The sequence below is a fragment of the Mangifera indica genome, chromosome 4, assembly GCF_011075055.1.
Source record: "Mangifera indica cultivar Alphonso chromosome 4, CATAS_Mindica_2.1, whole genome shotgun sequence".
Taxonomy (NCBI): domain Eukaryota; kingdom Viridiplantae; phylum Streptophyta; class Magnoliopsida; order Sapindales; family Anacardiaceae; genus Mangifera; species Mangifera indica.
The window spans coordinates 14,934,885-14,952,190 of NC_058140.1; the positions used below are offsets into that span (position 1 = coordinate 14,934,885).

At 32.5% G+C, this 17,306-nt stretch overlaps 1 protein-coding gene across 6 annotated transcripts; it reads left to right on the top strand.

Moving 5' to 3' along the window:
• Positions 1–5: 5 nt before the first annotated feature.
• Positions 6–16,080, top strand: LOC123213155 (SNARE-interacting protein KEULE-like). Of its 6 annotated transcripts, none has more exons than XM_044632527.1 (22): positions 6–273; positions 1,934–1,992; positions 2,716–2,797; positions 3,723–3,801; positions 6,146–6,196; positions 6,319–6,415; positions 6,564–6,596; positions 7,569–7,694; positions 7,765–7,956; positions 8,053–8,136; positions 8,232–8,330; positions 8,424–8,500; positions 9,680–9,776; positions 11,179–11,304; positions 11,387–11,482; positions 11,680–11,799; positions 11,901–11,978; positions 13,191–13,387; positions 13,967–14,057; positions 14,137–14,226; positions 14,320–14,439; positions 14,617–14,851. In XM_044632527.1, the coding sequence occupies exons 1-21, from the start codon at positions 195–197 to the stop codon at positions 14,371–14,373; spliced, it is 2,007 nt and encodes a 668-aa protein (XP_044488462.1). In that variant the 5' UTR covers positions 6–194; the 3' UTR covers positions 14,374–14,439; positions 14,617–14,851. The 6 variants fall into 6 exon arrangements, with proteins under 6 accessions (XP_044488462.1, XP_044488463.1, XP_044488465.1 ...); XM_044632528.1 differs by having other exon boundaries at positions 14,320–14,426; positions 14,614–14,851; XM_044632532.1 differs by lacking the exon at positions 6–273 and adding an exon at positions 289–819.
• The last annotated feature ends 1,226 nt before the right edge of the window (positions 16,081–17,306 follow it).

Sequence of the window (17,306 nt, forward strand, 5' to 3'; positions counted from 1 at the left end):
AGAATACTGTTTCAACCTACAGTGGTCGCCTACTAATAATTTTCAATTAACGTCGCTTTAACGAAATCAAAACTATTTCTCAGTCTGTTCAACCAGCACACCATCTCTCATTGTTTCTGTAAAACGCTGTGTTTTTCTGGATCTTTCGACCCGGCGTTTGAGCACGGTTCAAAGGAGAATTCGAAGACTCGAACATGTCGTACTCGGATTCAGACTCTTCGTCGTCGTACGGTAGCGGCGAGTATAAGAATTTCAAACAAATCAGCCGTGAACGTTAGTGCCGTTTAATTTGCTCTTTCTTAGTTCAGTTCTGAATAACAAAATTGATAGACCTAATCATCATCGTGATTATCATAATCATATATTCTATGATCGGGTGTGTTATCGAAGCATTTCAGTTGATAAATGGAGTGATTTAGTGTTGGAAGATTATTCTTGATTGATTGTAATATATGGAATGCCTCTGAAAAGATAATTGCTATTACAAGAGGTTTATGTAAATTTAGGGAATGCAACTGTTATAAGCTGTATTATGATTCTGTGAATTTGGTGCCAGTGCTGTGATGCTGAGTAGGATCTTGAATTTGTGGACTGAAACTTGGATTATATGGTTACAGGTTGATTTGTGTAGGTTACAGATGGATTCGTTATTAATTTTAGTTGTAATATTTGGATGTTTAGGTCTGTTGAGGTGCTGGGGTGATGGACAGGTTGTTGAAACTTAAAGTAGTAGGAAATAATAGAAAGATAAAAGGATATTACTAGAAAATATCAACTAGCATTTCAAGCAATTGCAATTGGCATCTGTAAGCAAAGCATGTAAGTTTATGCAGATTTTGAGAATACTCTATTGCTAATTTAATAGTTGTTAGATGTAATTTTTATAGACTATGAGACTTTTACAAGGTATTGCTACAGCTCATGTCACCAGTTCTGAAAGATGCAGAGTTTCTTTTGTCTCTGTAAACTTAAAAAATAACTGAAGTATTATAGTACTAGAACTATGCTTAATTCAGAAGTACATAAAATATGGTTTGCATTGACTCTGCATTGACTAAGTCAGGTTGCAAATAAATCCACTAGAATTGGTCACTAAAGGGAAATGCCAACTTGTGTCCTTAAGGGAACATGTTAAAAGCTCTGAAAGAATTAAATTTTGATTGTCCTGATGCATGTGAAATGTAATATCTGTTTTTTTTCTTTTTTTTCAGTAATGTGTTCAGATAAACCTTTTGTTTATTTATGCCTTTTACAGGCATGAATTTAGAGCATCATAGAGCTTTTAGGATGTACAAATTGTTATACAAATCAAGAATCAAATTATTAGGCTATGTTGTTTTCCCTGTTCACCATGGAATCTAATATGGTAATTATAGCTATTCTTGAAGGAATAGCAGAAATTTATGATAATTATGTTCTTTCTTTCAGCAGCATAAAGTTGTTGCTTGCTACAGTTTAGCCAAAGGACTAGTATAGATCTGAGCATATAGGCATTTTTGACAGTTAATTTTTAACAGCTAATTATCCAATGTAGTTGCCTTTTCTAGGAGCATGTATTTAGCACTTTGGTGTGCTGTATTGGCAAAATTGATAGTCAAAGTTTGCATTTTTCCTCACTTTGATATCGTACTCTGGAATTGGTTAGTCTAGACCTTGATTGTGACAGAAGGATTATTAAAGGAGATTTTTTATTGAGGACTCATCTGCCGTGTGCTCTATTTTCAGTCATAAAATTAAAATCTATACTGCATAATGTTTCTTTTTATCATCTATTTTGCGTAATGTTTCTTTTCACCATCTACTGAAACTAACTCAGGTGCAATATTTTTTCAATTTTTATTTTTGGATATTCTAAAAGTTAAGCAGGGCATGCTGTCTACTAATTTCTCTGTAAAAATACTGACAACTATTGTAATATTAAATTGGAGTTCAGGATTATTGCATGAAATGCTTCGCTCAGCCAAAAAAGGGAACTCAAAATTTACCTGGAAGGTATACTCAGTGTGTATTTAATGTTTTTTGTGTCTTTCTGGGTACTTTATTTTTGCTAGCTCCTAGATTGACTTGGAGGATATATTTGTTGTTTTTAGTTTATAAATTTGTTTGTTTTTATGTTCACAGCATGGATGTCATGCCTTGCCATAAGGTGCATATTTAATGAACTTACATTTATTTAGATTTTTTATGAGTAACACTTTACAAACACTAAAATGGGCATCCTCATCCCCAGATGCTTACAATTATCTCAACCTGTGTAGATAGGACATTCAGAGTTTGTCCAAATTAAGTTACCAGATTTGAGTTCTGCTGAAAAACATGGCTCATCTGTTCTATCCAGCAAGGCCCATAGACTTTTGTGACATAGTTCCCCTGCAAATGTACTTATCCTTTAGATGAGATCTGATAGTCTCAAATCAAGTTTGTGACTACCTCAATTTTGGCAAGAATTTAATCTTCATGTTTATTTACAAACATAAGCATTATTGGATACTGGTTTTGTTTCTCCTTTTTGTCTTTTTCATGTTTCTTCCTTTTGATGATACTTTTTTTTTTTTTTGTAGACAATTAAATCAGATGCAACATAAAGCATCTTGTTGGTTTTATTTTCCTTTTTTGTGATCGTGTTTTTATTGACTAGTTCTGTCTTGCTGAAATATTATTGCATTTCTGGAAACTTTTATTTCTCATTCATGTGGTTTCTTGTGTCTTTTGTAGGTACTTATCATGGACAAACTAACTGTGAAGATAATGTCTTATTCATGCAAGATGGCAGACATCACACAGGAAGGAGTTTCATGTAAGAGTCAACAGGACATTCTTTGAACATTTATAATGTCTCTTTTAGAGAATTGTCAATATTTGTGCTTAGGAACAAAGATATATCAGTTATTACATGACAATAATTGTGGGTGCACTCTTGTTCCTTGTAAAAGAAAAAATGAGTACTTTTTGGAATATATCTGGAAACTGTTAGTGTGGTGTCTTCTCTTTCTTGAGGACAAGGCTTAAATATGCATGTAGGTGAATTCCATTTTGCCATTGCTGTTTTGGTTTGTCAATTGTTTGTTGAACAGTGCTACTGTTCCAAGGCTAAAGCTAGCATTGAGTGTTGAGTGAGAAAGCTGACTGAATAGATGGCACTATTGCTACCATGCCCCTTCAATGCCATTGTTTTTAGTTCAGTTAAGAAGTTTCTGAAGGATATTACATGTTGAAGTCAGAAGATGGCTTAATTTTATTTTTCTTATTTAGAAAATTGGAAATCTCATTGAGTTGCTTACCTTTTGGGTTATTGGTTTAGGTGACGAGACAATTACTAACCTGCCATATGGAAACATTAGTTACATTGAATTGACATTTGGTTCATGATCTAAAAATAATTTGAGAAACTAAGATAGAAGCTAAAATTTGAGTTATATTATGAGTTTTTGATATCAGCAATTGTGTTTGATCTAATATCTAAAAATTACTTCAGAGTTAATAATTGTAGAAGTTAGAGATAAAAACTTCTTTTTTGTCAAAATCTAAGCTATCTCTTTACGATTGAATTTAGGCATGGCTTGATGAAACTTTTGAGCTTAACTCATTTTTAATTTTTATTTTCTTGTTTACCTTGTTTTTACAAAAAATTTTGTCAAAATTTTAAACCAAGCAGGCCTTAAGATTTTTCATTAATGGATTTTATATCGATGACATAGAATTGATTTATTTGTTTCTTGTAGTGGTGGAAGACATACACAAGCGAAGACAACCATTGCCCTCCATGGATGCTATATACTTCATCCAACCAACCAAAGAGAAGTAATTTATTTTGTTATTGTTTTTTCTAAACATAATTATGTCAAATATTTTCTCTCCTATAGTTTGGTTAAAAAGTTGTTTCCACCCTTCCATAACTATTTGTTACGTTCTTTTTGTTTTTTTGTTTTTATTTACGTGTCTTCAAGGTTCATTTATTTATTTATTTTCTATGATTTAAGATTCTTTTCGTTATTTAGCTCATTTGGGAGGGGGTTGCCAAGTACTTTATATTGTGCTTTTCTTGAATAGGCTAGTTCTCTCTCTTTCTCTCAATTTTTTTGTGAGTGTTGTGATAAAATAAAATATGTTTTACACACACACATATTGGTAGGAGTACAAATATACAACTAATGAATGCAAACTATTTTGAGAAAAGATCTTCCTAGACATCGACGCTATCAATCCCGGCCTAATTTATGAGTCAAGTATTTTTCTTTTTAATAAGAAACTATGTTGTATGTAGTACTGAGTAAAGCTATACAAAAGTGAACAAGCAATCCACTAAAGAAGAACAAGCTTAAGAAAACAAGAAAGTGTGTATAACAAGCAATCCAAAAATGCTAATCATAAAAAATGATAGAGAAAACCAACTAAAAGCTCCCAACAAGTATATGCCCCAAAAATCCTTCATGACTTAAATGAAAGACAAAAGTTGGTGAACAAATATCAATCACTCTCTGCTTCCTTACAAATGAGTGGAACTTAATCACACAAATGAGTACTTTATAGTGGGGTTTTCCTTTTAGCTTCCTTACTTTATGTTGGGGTCATTCTCAGCTTCCTTACAAATGAGTGGAGCTCAATCACACAAATCATTTTCAGTAAAACTAAATATGCCCAAAAATCCATCATGACTTAACTATTTTTAGCTTTCCTTTGGTTCTCCTCAAATTGGTGAATAAATATCAATCATTCTCAGTTTCCTTACAAAGGAATCAAATTTGTGTTTTGACTTGGCCTTTGTGGGAACATCAACTTCTTGAGACTGAGATGAAACATAGGGTAGGATAATAGTCTCATTTTCCATCTCGATTTTGATGAACTTTCAGTCAGTCCTCACATGTTTCATCCTGTAATGTTTAACCTATCCAACCTTATAAGCTCACAAATTCCCAGAGCTATGGCCTTATAGTCTGTTTCCACACTACTTTAGGCTACGATCGATTGTTTCTTGCGCCTCTAAGTCTCCAAAGTTCTTCACAGTTTAGTGCAGCACCCCTGTTGTTGACTTGTCTTCAACAACACTAGCCCGGTCATCATGAAGATACCCTTTTGTGTCCCTCTGTTCAGACTTTTGAAATAAAAGTCCTTTCTTAGGGTTGCCTTTAAGTATCGGAGAATCTGATTTTCAGCTTCTAGGTGCCATTTTTAGCTGAGTGCATAAATTGGCTTACCATACTCCACCAAAGGCAATATTAGACCTTGTAAGTGATAGGTTAATTAGCTTACTTACCTAATATTGATATTAGTCCTGATCTATTGGAGGATCGTCCTTCGAATATTTTTGCCTCCAATTCCTCTCAAGAGGAGTTCCAACTGGTTTACACCCAATTTTCCTTGTTTCTTTTAAATGAGATAGGGCATACTTCCTTTGTGAGATAAAAATACCCTATTTACTTCTAACAATTTCCAATCCCAAGAATTACTGAAGTGTACCAAGATCCTTTAACTTGAATTCAACTTGAACTAACTTTTAAAATCAGTTAAATATAAAAAGTAAAATTTGGAAAGTTGACTGTCACTATTCTAATCCCACTAAAACTGAGATTTTATTCTAATTTCCCAATGTTATGCTTCCAAACTCTGTGATGGGTATTCTATAATGCTACCTGAGAACCTTAGAGTAATTATTCTTGTTCGCTTGCTTTTCTTTAGAGGATGAAAATTAACTTTGATAACTTTGGTTCTCCTTTTCTTTTTGTCTTTTTTTTTTTTAAATTAAAATTTGTTGACCCACTCTAATCATTTGAACTTTGATTGGTGTTATTATCAAAGGATTTAACCTCTTAGATGTCTTATGTGTCCTGTTCTTCATTTGAGTTTCCTGCATAATATCTTTTAGATGAAATGGACTTTCATTATTGTGTCTTCTTGCATGTTTGTTTCTGAATTTTATCACATGTTATGTCTATATTGTACAAATTTACAGAAGAGTAAATTTGAAAATGACAAATCTGTTATATTCTAGTTGTGGACACATTCTCATTAATTTGAGGAGCTTACTTATTAACTTTATTTATTTTCAGAAGAAACAAAGATGTATCTACAGACCCTCTCATTTACACTCTTTCATCTGTCAGTTGTTTTTCTTATCTATATATTTCTTTTTTTTTTTTTTTTGCAGTGTTACCATGTTCTTGTCGGACATGTCTGGAAGGTCACCTCTGTATAAGAAGTATGTGTCCATTTTACTGATTCAATTGCTTTTTGTGTGAATTTTAATATCTATATGTGTGTGTGTATTGCGTTTTATTTTTTCAGTCATAAAATTTATATGTATTTTTTGGTTTGTGGAAGGGCGTTTGTTTTCTTCAGTTCACCTATTTCTAGAGAATTGGTGTCTCACATCAAGAAGGATACAATTGTCTCACCTCGCATAGGTGCACTAAGCGAGGTCAACTCTCCTGCTTTGTTTTTTGTTCTTTTAAATGATTACCTTTCATAATCAAATTACATTATTCAATTTGTTGCCTTCTCTTTTGCTTCTTTGGTTTGGAATTTGTTACATACTTATATTTTGTCGTTTGGTTGAGATTATACAGATGAATTTGGAGTACTTTGCAATGGACAGCCAGGTATATGATGCACTTCACTGAGTTGAATCCTGTATCCATTCGTGGATGATAATGAGTAATTTGATTCACTTTCCTAACTGCTCTGTTTGTCTAGTTGCTGCCAACTTCTATGGTCGTTTTTCTTCCTGATCTATTAAATAGCATTTATCAGATTGTTATTGACAACCAGATTCTATGTGCTGTTTAAAGATAGTGAAGTTTCAATGAATAACTGTGAGTCCATGTGAAGGTCACAAATGATGCAATGATACCAGACTGACTGTTGATAGTCATCCTCTAAAGTTTCATCTGGATCAGGATAGGCCTTTTTTTTTAAAGTCATGCTATGACATTCACCTGGTTTAGAATACCAGACATCTTATTTCGTGTTTGCTATGATATATTACCCGAATCTAGATAACAGGCTTTCTATATTTTTTAAATCTCTTTTTAAGGTTACTTAACATAGGGGCATCGATTTTACGCAGAGTATGCAGTTACTGTGTAATGTTACATGGAATGCTTCTGTTCTCTTTGCTATTTGTTATTTTATGCGGTGCTACATATAAACTTATTTTCTTAGAGGAAACTGTTTACATAATGCAATTCATTAAGGGAAGTGTGAACACCATTTATGATAACAGACTTTTGCGTATTTTTAACTTTTTTATAAAAGTATATTGGCAACGAAAACTTTTGGCTTTTTGAAATCATGTTTATGGGTGAAAATGGCCTTCATTCATCTTTATATTATTATTGTTTGTATGTGCCATGGTCTAGAATAATGAATTTTTTATGGAGCATTTTGACGGACTTAAAAGTAAAGTTTTGGGCTCAGATTGCTTATGGCCTGTTATCAAGAATTTTTTATCTCCCTTGTTTATAGTTTAGTATATTGATGCTTCTTTCCATATCGGCATCTTGTTACTCATCTAACATTGAAGCCCATATGATCTTTCATTACTTTGGTCAACCGTGGCTTTCTTGATACAGGGTTTTGTCACTGATAATGAAAGGGCCTTAGAGGAACTTTTCTGTGATGAGGAAAATACTTACAAAGGTGATGCGTGTTTGAATGTGATGGCTACCCGTATTGCAACAGTTTTTGCTTCACTGAAGGTAGTGATTTTTTAACGTTGATTTTGATGAATTGCAAATTTTCTAAGGCGTGTTTTTATTTGATGTTTAGGAATTTCCTTCTGTGCGCTATCGAGCTGCCAAATCACTTGATGCAATGACAATGACTACGTTTCGTGATCTAATTCCTACAAAGCTTGCTGCTGGAGTTTGGAACCATCTTGTGAAATATAAGCAAATTATTAAGAATTTCCCTCAGACAGAAACGTGCGAATTGCTAATCCTTGACCGTTCGGTTGATCAGGTTTTTGGATGCACCTGTTGGAAAAGAAATGTTTTGAAGCTTACTGCTGTTACCTGTTTTATTTCTCGCAATAATATATTGATTTTGCATTTCTAGATTGCTCCTATAATACATGAATGGACATATGATGCCATTTGCCGAGATTTACTGAACATAGAAGGAAATAAATATGTGCATGAGGTAAGTTATAGTTTTTGAAGTTTTATCTTCGATCTTGAATCTGTTGGTGGGTCCCTTTTGGTTATCTTATATTAAAGAATTACATATTACAACAGGTTCCTAGTAAAACAGGTGGTCCACCTGAGAAGAAAGAAGTTCTCTTGGAGGAACATGATCCTATCTGGCTTGAACTTCGCCATGCACATATAGCAGATGTATGTTGATGTTTCTTCTTCTTATAATTTATAGAACATTTTGTGAATTTTTCTATAATATATATTTGTTGCACTAATGCTCTTGATCATCAGGCTAGTGAACGGTTGCATGAAAAAATGACCAACTTCATATCAAAAAATAAAGCTGCACAAATTAAACATGGTTCAAGGTCGGTGAAAGTTTATCAGCAGTAGCATGATAACATTGGAGAATGTGTTTTACTCACTTTTTCTGTCCTTGTGTTCTAATTCTAAACACAAAGAATCTGTTTTATTAGTTTATATAAATTATGTGGTACATTGTGCCAACTTGTTAATGCCTTACCTATAAAATTTGAACATGTAAGCCATATGAAATTGATATTTTTATCACCTCCATATGTTTGGTAGCAGTGTAAGATGCTGAAAGCCAATGAATAATAATGAAACATAGTGGCTGAAAGGTTGTGACATCTTAGGTAAGGATGGAACTTTAACCTGGATAGTCTGAAACTTTTAATCATTTTCTTTGATTAATATAATATATTATCATCATTAATTATGAAGAAAATAGGGTTTTCAGTGCATTTTAGTATATTGGCCATTCCAAAGTCAGATACCATAATTTTTGCATCATTATTCTCATTTTTATTTATTGATACAAGGTTTTGTTCAGTCGGTTTTATTCTTTATTCAAAGTAAAATGTAAATCATATAATTAGTTGGAGTATTAAACATCTTAAGAGACTTCGTTTAGATCTTGTGCATTTATGAGTGGATCAATGAGTTGGTTATTGAAACAGACATGATAATAGGAATTAAGTAGAAAACTATGTTGTCCACATGAACAGTGATATTATAGCATATATTATAATTTGGTGAATAAATAAACTAGGATTTGATTACCTAGTGACTGACTACCCAAATTTCCATCAATTAAAGCTGCCCTTGTGAAGTAAACATCGGAACTTGTAGACACACACATACACTCCTTCAGCTGAGGGTAAGTAGTGATTTTCATGTCTGACTTTAGGCCGATTGTTGACCAAGATATTTGTACAATGAGATATCTGCTGCCAAGTTGAAATTACACACACCTTACTTCATTATTCAAATATTGCTGTGGACCTTTTCTATTAGCAGTTTTGTTCTTTAATATAAAATATGTTAGTATTAATTTTTGCTGCTGTTGTGGTTTTTAGTTTTTTATTTTTTTGGAGTTATATTATACTTTTTTTTGTATAAATTTATGTATTTGTTTTATGTGAGTATAGGCTGTGCATGTTTCCTATTTTAGTCTGTCTTGAAGCTTGAACAAGAGTGTTACTTTCATGATATGTTTTTGACCTAGAAGATTGTCTGTTGAATAGAGATGGTGGTGAGCTTTCTACAAAGGATTTGCAAAAGATGGTTCAAGCTTTGCCACAATACAGTGAGCAAATTGACAAGCTTTCCCTCCATGTAGAGGTTAGTTTCTTGATAACGGCAATTAAGTTTTTCAAGTATGTTTGGTTGAAATTGTAGAATCCTATCATCCCTTCCCAGAAAACAAAAAACAAAAATAAAATTATAGAAAGGAAAACAGAAAGAAAACGGAGCTTTGATGATCACAATGAAATGTTTTTCTCTATAGTGCAAGCTGATGAAGAAGCACGGTGCACAACTTGTTCTTTTGTCTTGAGATTTAGGGAAAGTGCAAATTCCCAATTGTTGTGACCACGAATTGATTTTAGATTTCACATTATTTAAATTTCAGTGCACTGTTTTGGTGTCAAGATTCTTTAACTATAATGTCCTCCCATCGACAGTTATGTTTTGCTGCCATAAGATACATTTGGCTAACTTTCCACTAAAATGATGTCTTCCAGTGAAGAGGTCATGAATTGGTACTTCTGCTTTTTTGAGCATCTTTTCAATGTATTTATGTTGTGATAAGTCCATGAACAATAGTCTTGTTTATATGTAATTGATAACTTATTAGCTGTAATGAAATCACTGTTCTTAAGAGAATTAGCTGATTTGGTGCAAGAGGTTTAAGTACTAAATCTGCCTCATGCCAACCTTGGGAAGGGTCAATTTAGTTTGTGCTTTTGCATGAGATAAGGTGGGGTATGTGGTAAGTTTAGAATGAAAAAAAATCAATTAAAGGTTAATCTTTCAGTATTTCAGTTAACTTTCTTTTCACATCTGCCTTAATCCCTATCATTTTAAAGATCATTTTGTATTGCCATAGTGTTGCTTGGATCTGATATAGACATCTCGTATACTGTGGATTGACTTGTCTCTTATGCACAGTTCTCTTGTAATTATTTTAATATGCATGTCAATATATTCTTTTTGGATAGGTTTACATGTTAATATCATATTGATACTCTATAATGGTGGACAACTTTGTCCACACAAATTTATGGAAGTATTTTTTATTGTAGGTTTTCAATTTAATGAGATATTTTAAATCTAAATTCACTGTGACTCTAAATTAAATGAATGGTTAGACAAACTTGTTTTTGTCTCAGACCTGCTGTACCACTAGTGTGGCAATTACTGTTATCCTGTCAGGCTAAATTTATCATTTTATTAGATTATTTTAAGTTGCTCAAGAATAAAACTGTGTTCAACTTGATTCATGTTTTGGTTCAAAATGTATCTGCTGTCCCATTTATAATTTCTTATTTTTTGGCTAACTGTTCTTTCATAGTCTGAAATCAGTCCATAACCCCTTGAGAATATGATCAAACTAATATGTCAAACTGAATTATTAGGCTAGATAAATGTACAAATGTTTAGGTTAAGTCTCTAATGATCCAAGAACCCTAATTTTTCTTTTAAAAGTGGCCATGGATTAACGCAAAATAGTTTTATTGTGCAGATTGCGGGAAAAGTCAACAGAATCATTAGAGAGATAGGACTTCGAGAACTTGGGCAGCTGGAGCAGGATCTTGTTTTTGGAGATGCAGGACTGAAGGATGTAATTAAATTTTTGTCTACAAAAGAGGTGTGAACATGTATTACAAATAAATGGATTTTTCACAAATAGTTAATATAATTTGTAAAATCAAATTATTGCTTCTATGCAGGATGTAACTCGTGAAAATAAGTTGCGTTTGTTAATGATTGCTGCAGCCATTTATCCTGAGAAGTTTGATGGTGAAAAGGGTATCAATTTGATGAAGGTCAACACCTTTATCTTCGTTTTTGTTTTATCTTTGCCTTGCTGATTTGAAATGGTAAATTTAATCAACGATGTGCTTGCAGACATTATCTTTTGACATTTTCGTTATGGACGTCAATTTTACTTTTTATTTTTTGTTATTATTGGCTTGTTTCTCTCACTATCTTCTCATTGTTGCTCATCTTGTGGATACTTCAGTTAGCAAAATTACCACCTGATGATATGACTGCTGTGAATAATATGAGACTGCTGGGAGGATCTTCGGATAGCAAAAAAAGTGCATCTGGAGCCTTTACTCTTAAATTTGATATTCATAAGGTAAACATATTTTGGTGTAATTGGTTTTCTAATTGTTGGATATTCATTAATAACAAATGAGTGAAGTTCGTGTGTCTCATTGTCTTGCCATCTAATTGTAGAAGAAGCGAGGAGTCAGGAAAGACCGCACTGGTGAAGAAGAACCATGGCAATTGTCACGCTTTTACCCAATGATTGAGGTACTTTTAAAAAAGTTGTTTCACATAGTTGTATCATATATATATGTTATTGTAAGTTGTCATTGAATTTTACAATTTTCAAGATCCATAGGTTTGAGAAATATATTGTCTGCACCATCACTTCATGGTGCATGCCTGTACATGGCACAACTATACAATACTTACATGAATGAAATAGTAGCACCATAATTGTAGTGCAATGCCCTTTGAAAATTTCTTGTGAGCAACATTGTACACTTTAAGCAAGAGGTTACATACACAGACCATTAAAAATTTTTGTGTTAGGCCTTTTAACATCTTTTTATGAATTATTGATTTGACTTTTAACATCTTTTTATGAATTATTGATTCAAAAAACCATGTGTCATGTTTTACGCTCATGTACTTAGTACACGACCATGCTTACCAATTTTCAAGTTGATTGGGGACAATGAAATATTTCTTATAGAGTGCTCAAAAACCAAAGTATTGTAATAGATAAATGTCTACTTAGGTAGAAAAATTTGTCACGTGACACATACATACACATATTCATATATCATTAATACAATACACATGTATCCAACCATTAGCTAGTTAACATGTCATTGTATTTTCCTGTGCTTATGAGTAAGCAAATAGCACACAGCTAATAAAGTAGGTAATAAAAGCCATTCCTTTAAGTTTTGAAGTGTCTTATTCTATGTTTCTTAGACTTTTTTCTCTAGTTGATTTGGAATATCTGTGTAGTATATCCTTCATACATTTTTTGTTGGACTTTTAATTAATAAATTTTTCTTTCCTTGCCCAAAATCTCATGTGTGTGCGCATGAATGTATGGTGGAGACTCTAAGTTAGAATTGTTGGTTATAACTCTGAACTTCAATTTTAGGGACATGGAGAAGCAAATGGTTCTGTAGTTGCAAGTTACCTAGTATGATATATTTTTTATTGATTCCAGTTTCTATCCATCTTTTTCCTTTTTTATTTTTACTTTATAAATTTTATTACTCTTAAGTGTTCTAGTAATAAAGCAGAGCCTGAAACTTAAATCTACTTTCTGGCGAGGAAGCTTTTGTAGTTTAATTTCATTAGCTTTGATTGTATGTTGCCTCCTATAGATTATGATTTTGGTGAAGATCGAGGTGCTGCATAATATCCTATGTTGCTGTCTTTTGGAACCTCTTATTGATCTTCATGGAATTGCTAAAAGCAATTGTTTGCATCTTTCAGGAACTTATTGAGAAACTTAGTAAAAGAGAACTATCAAGGGATGATTATCCATGTATGAATGACCCTAGTCCAACTTTCCATGGGACAACACAGTCAGCATTAGTAAATCAAAATCCACCAGCACATTCTATGAGATCTAGACGGACAGCAACATGGGCTCGGGCTCGAACAGCTGATGATGTTGATGGATATTCAAGGTTTTATACACACACACACACACATATATATAAGAATATTTATCTGCTCTTCTTTGCATATATTCATGGATGGGATAACCTATAACCTGCAACGTTCATGGTTTACTTGAAGTGGTAAACATCATTTTAAAATTCAAATTGACTTTTAATTTCTTGTCAAAACCAGAGACATTCATTTATTTTCATCTATAGCCATTGCCTGTTGAGGTAGTCACCTATTTGGTTTTTCTACCCAATAAGGTCATTCTTTCACTGTTTCTGAGTTGATTAATATTCCTTAAACTTTAGCTGTTCAATTTTACTCTGGATTTCTCTTTCATCTGAAAAGATTTCCTTCTTGTATTTTCCTTTTGTTTCTTTTTGGGGATTTTCTGTTTTACAGTTTTGAATTTCTTCGTTACTCCTTTGGGGCATTGTTGCATTACCTCTTTTGAGAAATAAACTTTTATAGAATCTATATAATACTACATCCCCAATGCATTTGTTATTACTGCTTCACAATTGTGAACTGCCTTGGTGAAAAGAGTAGCTTTTGTTATCCTTATGAAAGTCTCGATGGTTGCTTCTATTTCTGTACAGTGAACCGGTACTAAGACATGCATCCAGTGATTTCAAGAAGATGGGTCAACGAATTTTTGTATTTATTGTTGGCGGAGCCACTAGATCAGAGGTATAAAAGCTTTTTCTATTCATGTGTAAACGACTTGCTATCGTGGCCAAAAAATAAGTAAACTTTTACTCATTCTCAGCTAAGGGTATGCCACAAGCTCACAACAAAGCTGAACAGGGAAATTGTTCTAGGTTCAACAAGCCTTGATGATCCTCCTCAATTTATCACGGTATATGATTTCTTCATACTCAGCTTCTTCTGAAGTCTCCCTTATTGCAGGTAAACACTTTGTCTAATATTCTTCTTTTGTGTTAATTTGCAGAAACTGAAGTTGCTAACCGTAGACGAGCTCTCATTGGATGATCTCCAGATCTAAATGCGGTGGGGCAGAGAGCTGCAAATGTGCTCTATGTTAGTCCCAATTTCAAGTATGTAATCACAAATATATATATATATATATATATATATATATATATATATATATATATTTGTGATTACATACTTGAAATTGGGACTAACATAGAGCACATTTGCAGCTCTCTGCCCCACCGCATTTAGATCTGGAGATCATCCAATGAGAGCTCGTCTACGTTATATATATATATATATATATATATATATATATATATATTCATATTCGATTGTATTGATAGTTTGATTGTCAATACAAAATGTCTGGCTGTAGATAAATTTGTGTTGGCTGTGTCTAAACCCTAAAATACTGTGTTGTGAGTTTCACTGTAATATAGTTAATGTGGTTAAGTGATGAAGAAGTTCATGGGTGTATTGTCGATGTGGTAGGGATATAATTAGTAATTCATCCCTTTACAAAATATAAGTTTTCTTGCTTTGAATTTCTGAAGCACTAGGAATTTTTTTATACTAAGGTGACTTAGCAGCCATGAAGATTACAGAATCTGGGAAATTAAATGAGCAAAGACAAGTTTAAATGACTACTCTAGGGTATAAGATGCATCAAAGAGAAATTTTTATTTCTGGGTTTGGCATAAATCCAGCCATGAATGCAGCCGCCTTTGCATCATCGTCTGATTTCACATCCTCCTATATCTCTTTGATTATGAATAACAATGGAGGATCGGAAAGCTCAACGACACCTATCACTGGCCACAAACTGAAAGGTTAGAATTACCTTCAATGGTCCCGTTTACTCATGATGTACATGTGCATCAAGGGCAATGATGACTACCTCAAGGAAGAAAAATTGGACATGCCTCTTATTTCATACTTCTTGCTTGAAAAAATTGTGTAATTCTTTCTGTATTCGCTTCATGTCTGCATCTCTTGTTCTTGCTAGTCATATACTATAACACTGAATGACCCTCTAAATACTTGGCTTTTACAGTTGAACACACGCACAGATTGAAAAAGAATGAATGAAGAAGATATAGGAACATTTTAAGCTTGCCAGTACTTGGTTTTCTGTAACATTGACTCATCAAGGATCAAGCAATTGTTAGGTTTCATAAACAATATCTGAATTATAACCAGCTCCACAAAATCTGAACCCTCACAGTGGAACAAGCGGTGAAGGTTAAAACAAAAAAAAAATCATCATTTCTCTTCATCTAAATGTGCAGACGGTTTTTTCCAGTGAGATGCAGCTTCTTCTGGCGACCGAAATGACCAGATGTGCGGCTTCTCCTTCTCACGAGTTTACAGAACTTTATGCAATCAGAGGCCAAGATTATTTGTGAGCAGCTTTGATTAGAAGAGAGACTTCGGTAGATGCAAAATGCGAAAAAGAGGAAACAGCAGAATATTATCCATGGAACTATGGAAGGATTGAACTTGACAGTTTCCCATCTTGAAGAAGGTTTGTGATAATCAGTTTATTGTTACTCGATACACCCCATTTCATCAACCAAAATAGTCCAGCATCAAGCATCAATATCATGGATGCACAATAACTTGACAAAAACTGGTAAAATTTGAACCAAACCAAAATTATTATTATTATTATTTACCAACCCAACATTGTAATGCATAATGTTTAACTCACAGTAATATAAGAACCAAAATCACATTGAGATTGTGTGATTTTGATTATATTGCACCATTTCAATGCGATTTTAACCCTAATTTTAATAGTAATTAATGTGATTATGAATTTGAGACTCATCAAAAAATAGGATTAGTGTTTTTTTTTTTAACAATTGAATATATAAGTTTAAGAAATAAAATTTTAAATTGGATGAAAGGAAATAGATTTTTTATATTTTAATTGTGTTAAGGATATTAATGTTGCAATATTTATATAGTCAATATAACATCATACACCTAATTTTAAGTACTTGACTAAATACTTAAATAAGTAATTTTAAATTAAAAATAAAATAATATTCAGTCATATGATATATTATCTATAAATCTAGTTGAATAATTAAAATTGAGTGAATATAAAATTTCTTTTTATATGTTTTATGAACTTAAAACTAACATTTGATTTTTTTTTTTTAGGCCAAAACACTTATTCCCACCCAAGGTTTAGTGCATGCTCAACTCTCACTCACTAAGTTTTGAAAATTCAAATACTCATCTGTCTGTTAAATTTTGTTGTTATTGTTAAAGTTTATACCCCAAAAAAGACATTTTCTCTTTTCAGTGATCATTTTTTTTTATGATTCACTCGATTGTGTCGTTAACTCCACTATCGACACCTTATCTCCCTTCACCAAAAATTTAATCAAAATGGTTAAATTTATTGCTTGAATCTATGCGACAAATTGCACATATTAGAGAGATGGAGTTATGTGTCAACCGATGCACAACTTGATCGAACGATGTCTAATTCATGCATTGACCAATGTGCAACTTCGTCTCACAAATTGTGCATTTGTCACACAAATTTATACAACAAATCCAACTATTTTGATAAAATTTTTGGTGATTTTAGGATTGGAAAACATCGAGGAGGGAGAGGAAGTGTCAGTGATGGGTTGATAACGTGTCAAAATAAATCGTTGAGAAGAACAATCATCAAAAAGAAAAAATAAATTTTTTAGAGTATAAATATAATGTTTTAAACCTTGAAGGGGTGGTTATTATCCTAAAATATAAAATCCTAGTTTAGGTGAAAAAGTTATTTTTTCAAAACTAAATTAAAGAGAAAATTATTAATTTTTAAAAGTAAAGTAGAAAAAGAGATAAAATTTTTCTTTTTTAAATAAAATATCTAAATAATAATTTTATTTTTAATAATAACAATAAAATTTAATATATAAATAGATATTTAAATTTTTTAAATTTTACAAATTAGAGTTTAGAGATGTACCAAACATTGGATATGAA

Excerpts from the sequence above, each read along its gene's own strand:
- LOC123213155 (XM_044632527.1), top strand. The coding sequence starts at position 195 with ATGTCGTACTCGGATTCAGACTCTTCGTCGTCGTACGGTAGCGGCGAG. Across the intron at positions 7,695-7,764 it reads CAGTTTTTGCTTCACTGAAG|GAATTTCCTTCTGTGCGCTA; the intron begins GTAGTGATTTTT and ends TTTGATGTTTAG. Across the intron at positions 14,227-14,319 it reads ATCCTCCTCAATTTATCACG|AAACTGAAGTTGCTAACCGT; the intron begins GTATATGATTTC and ends GTTAATTTGCAG.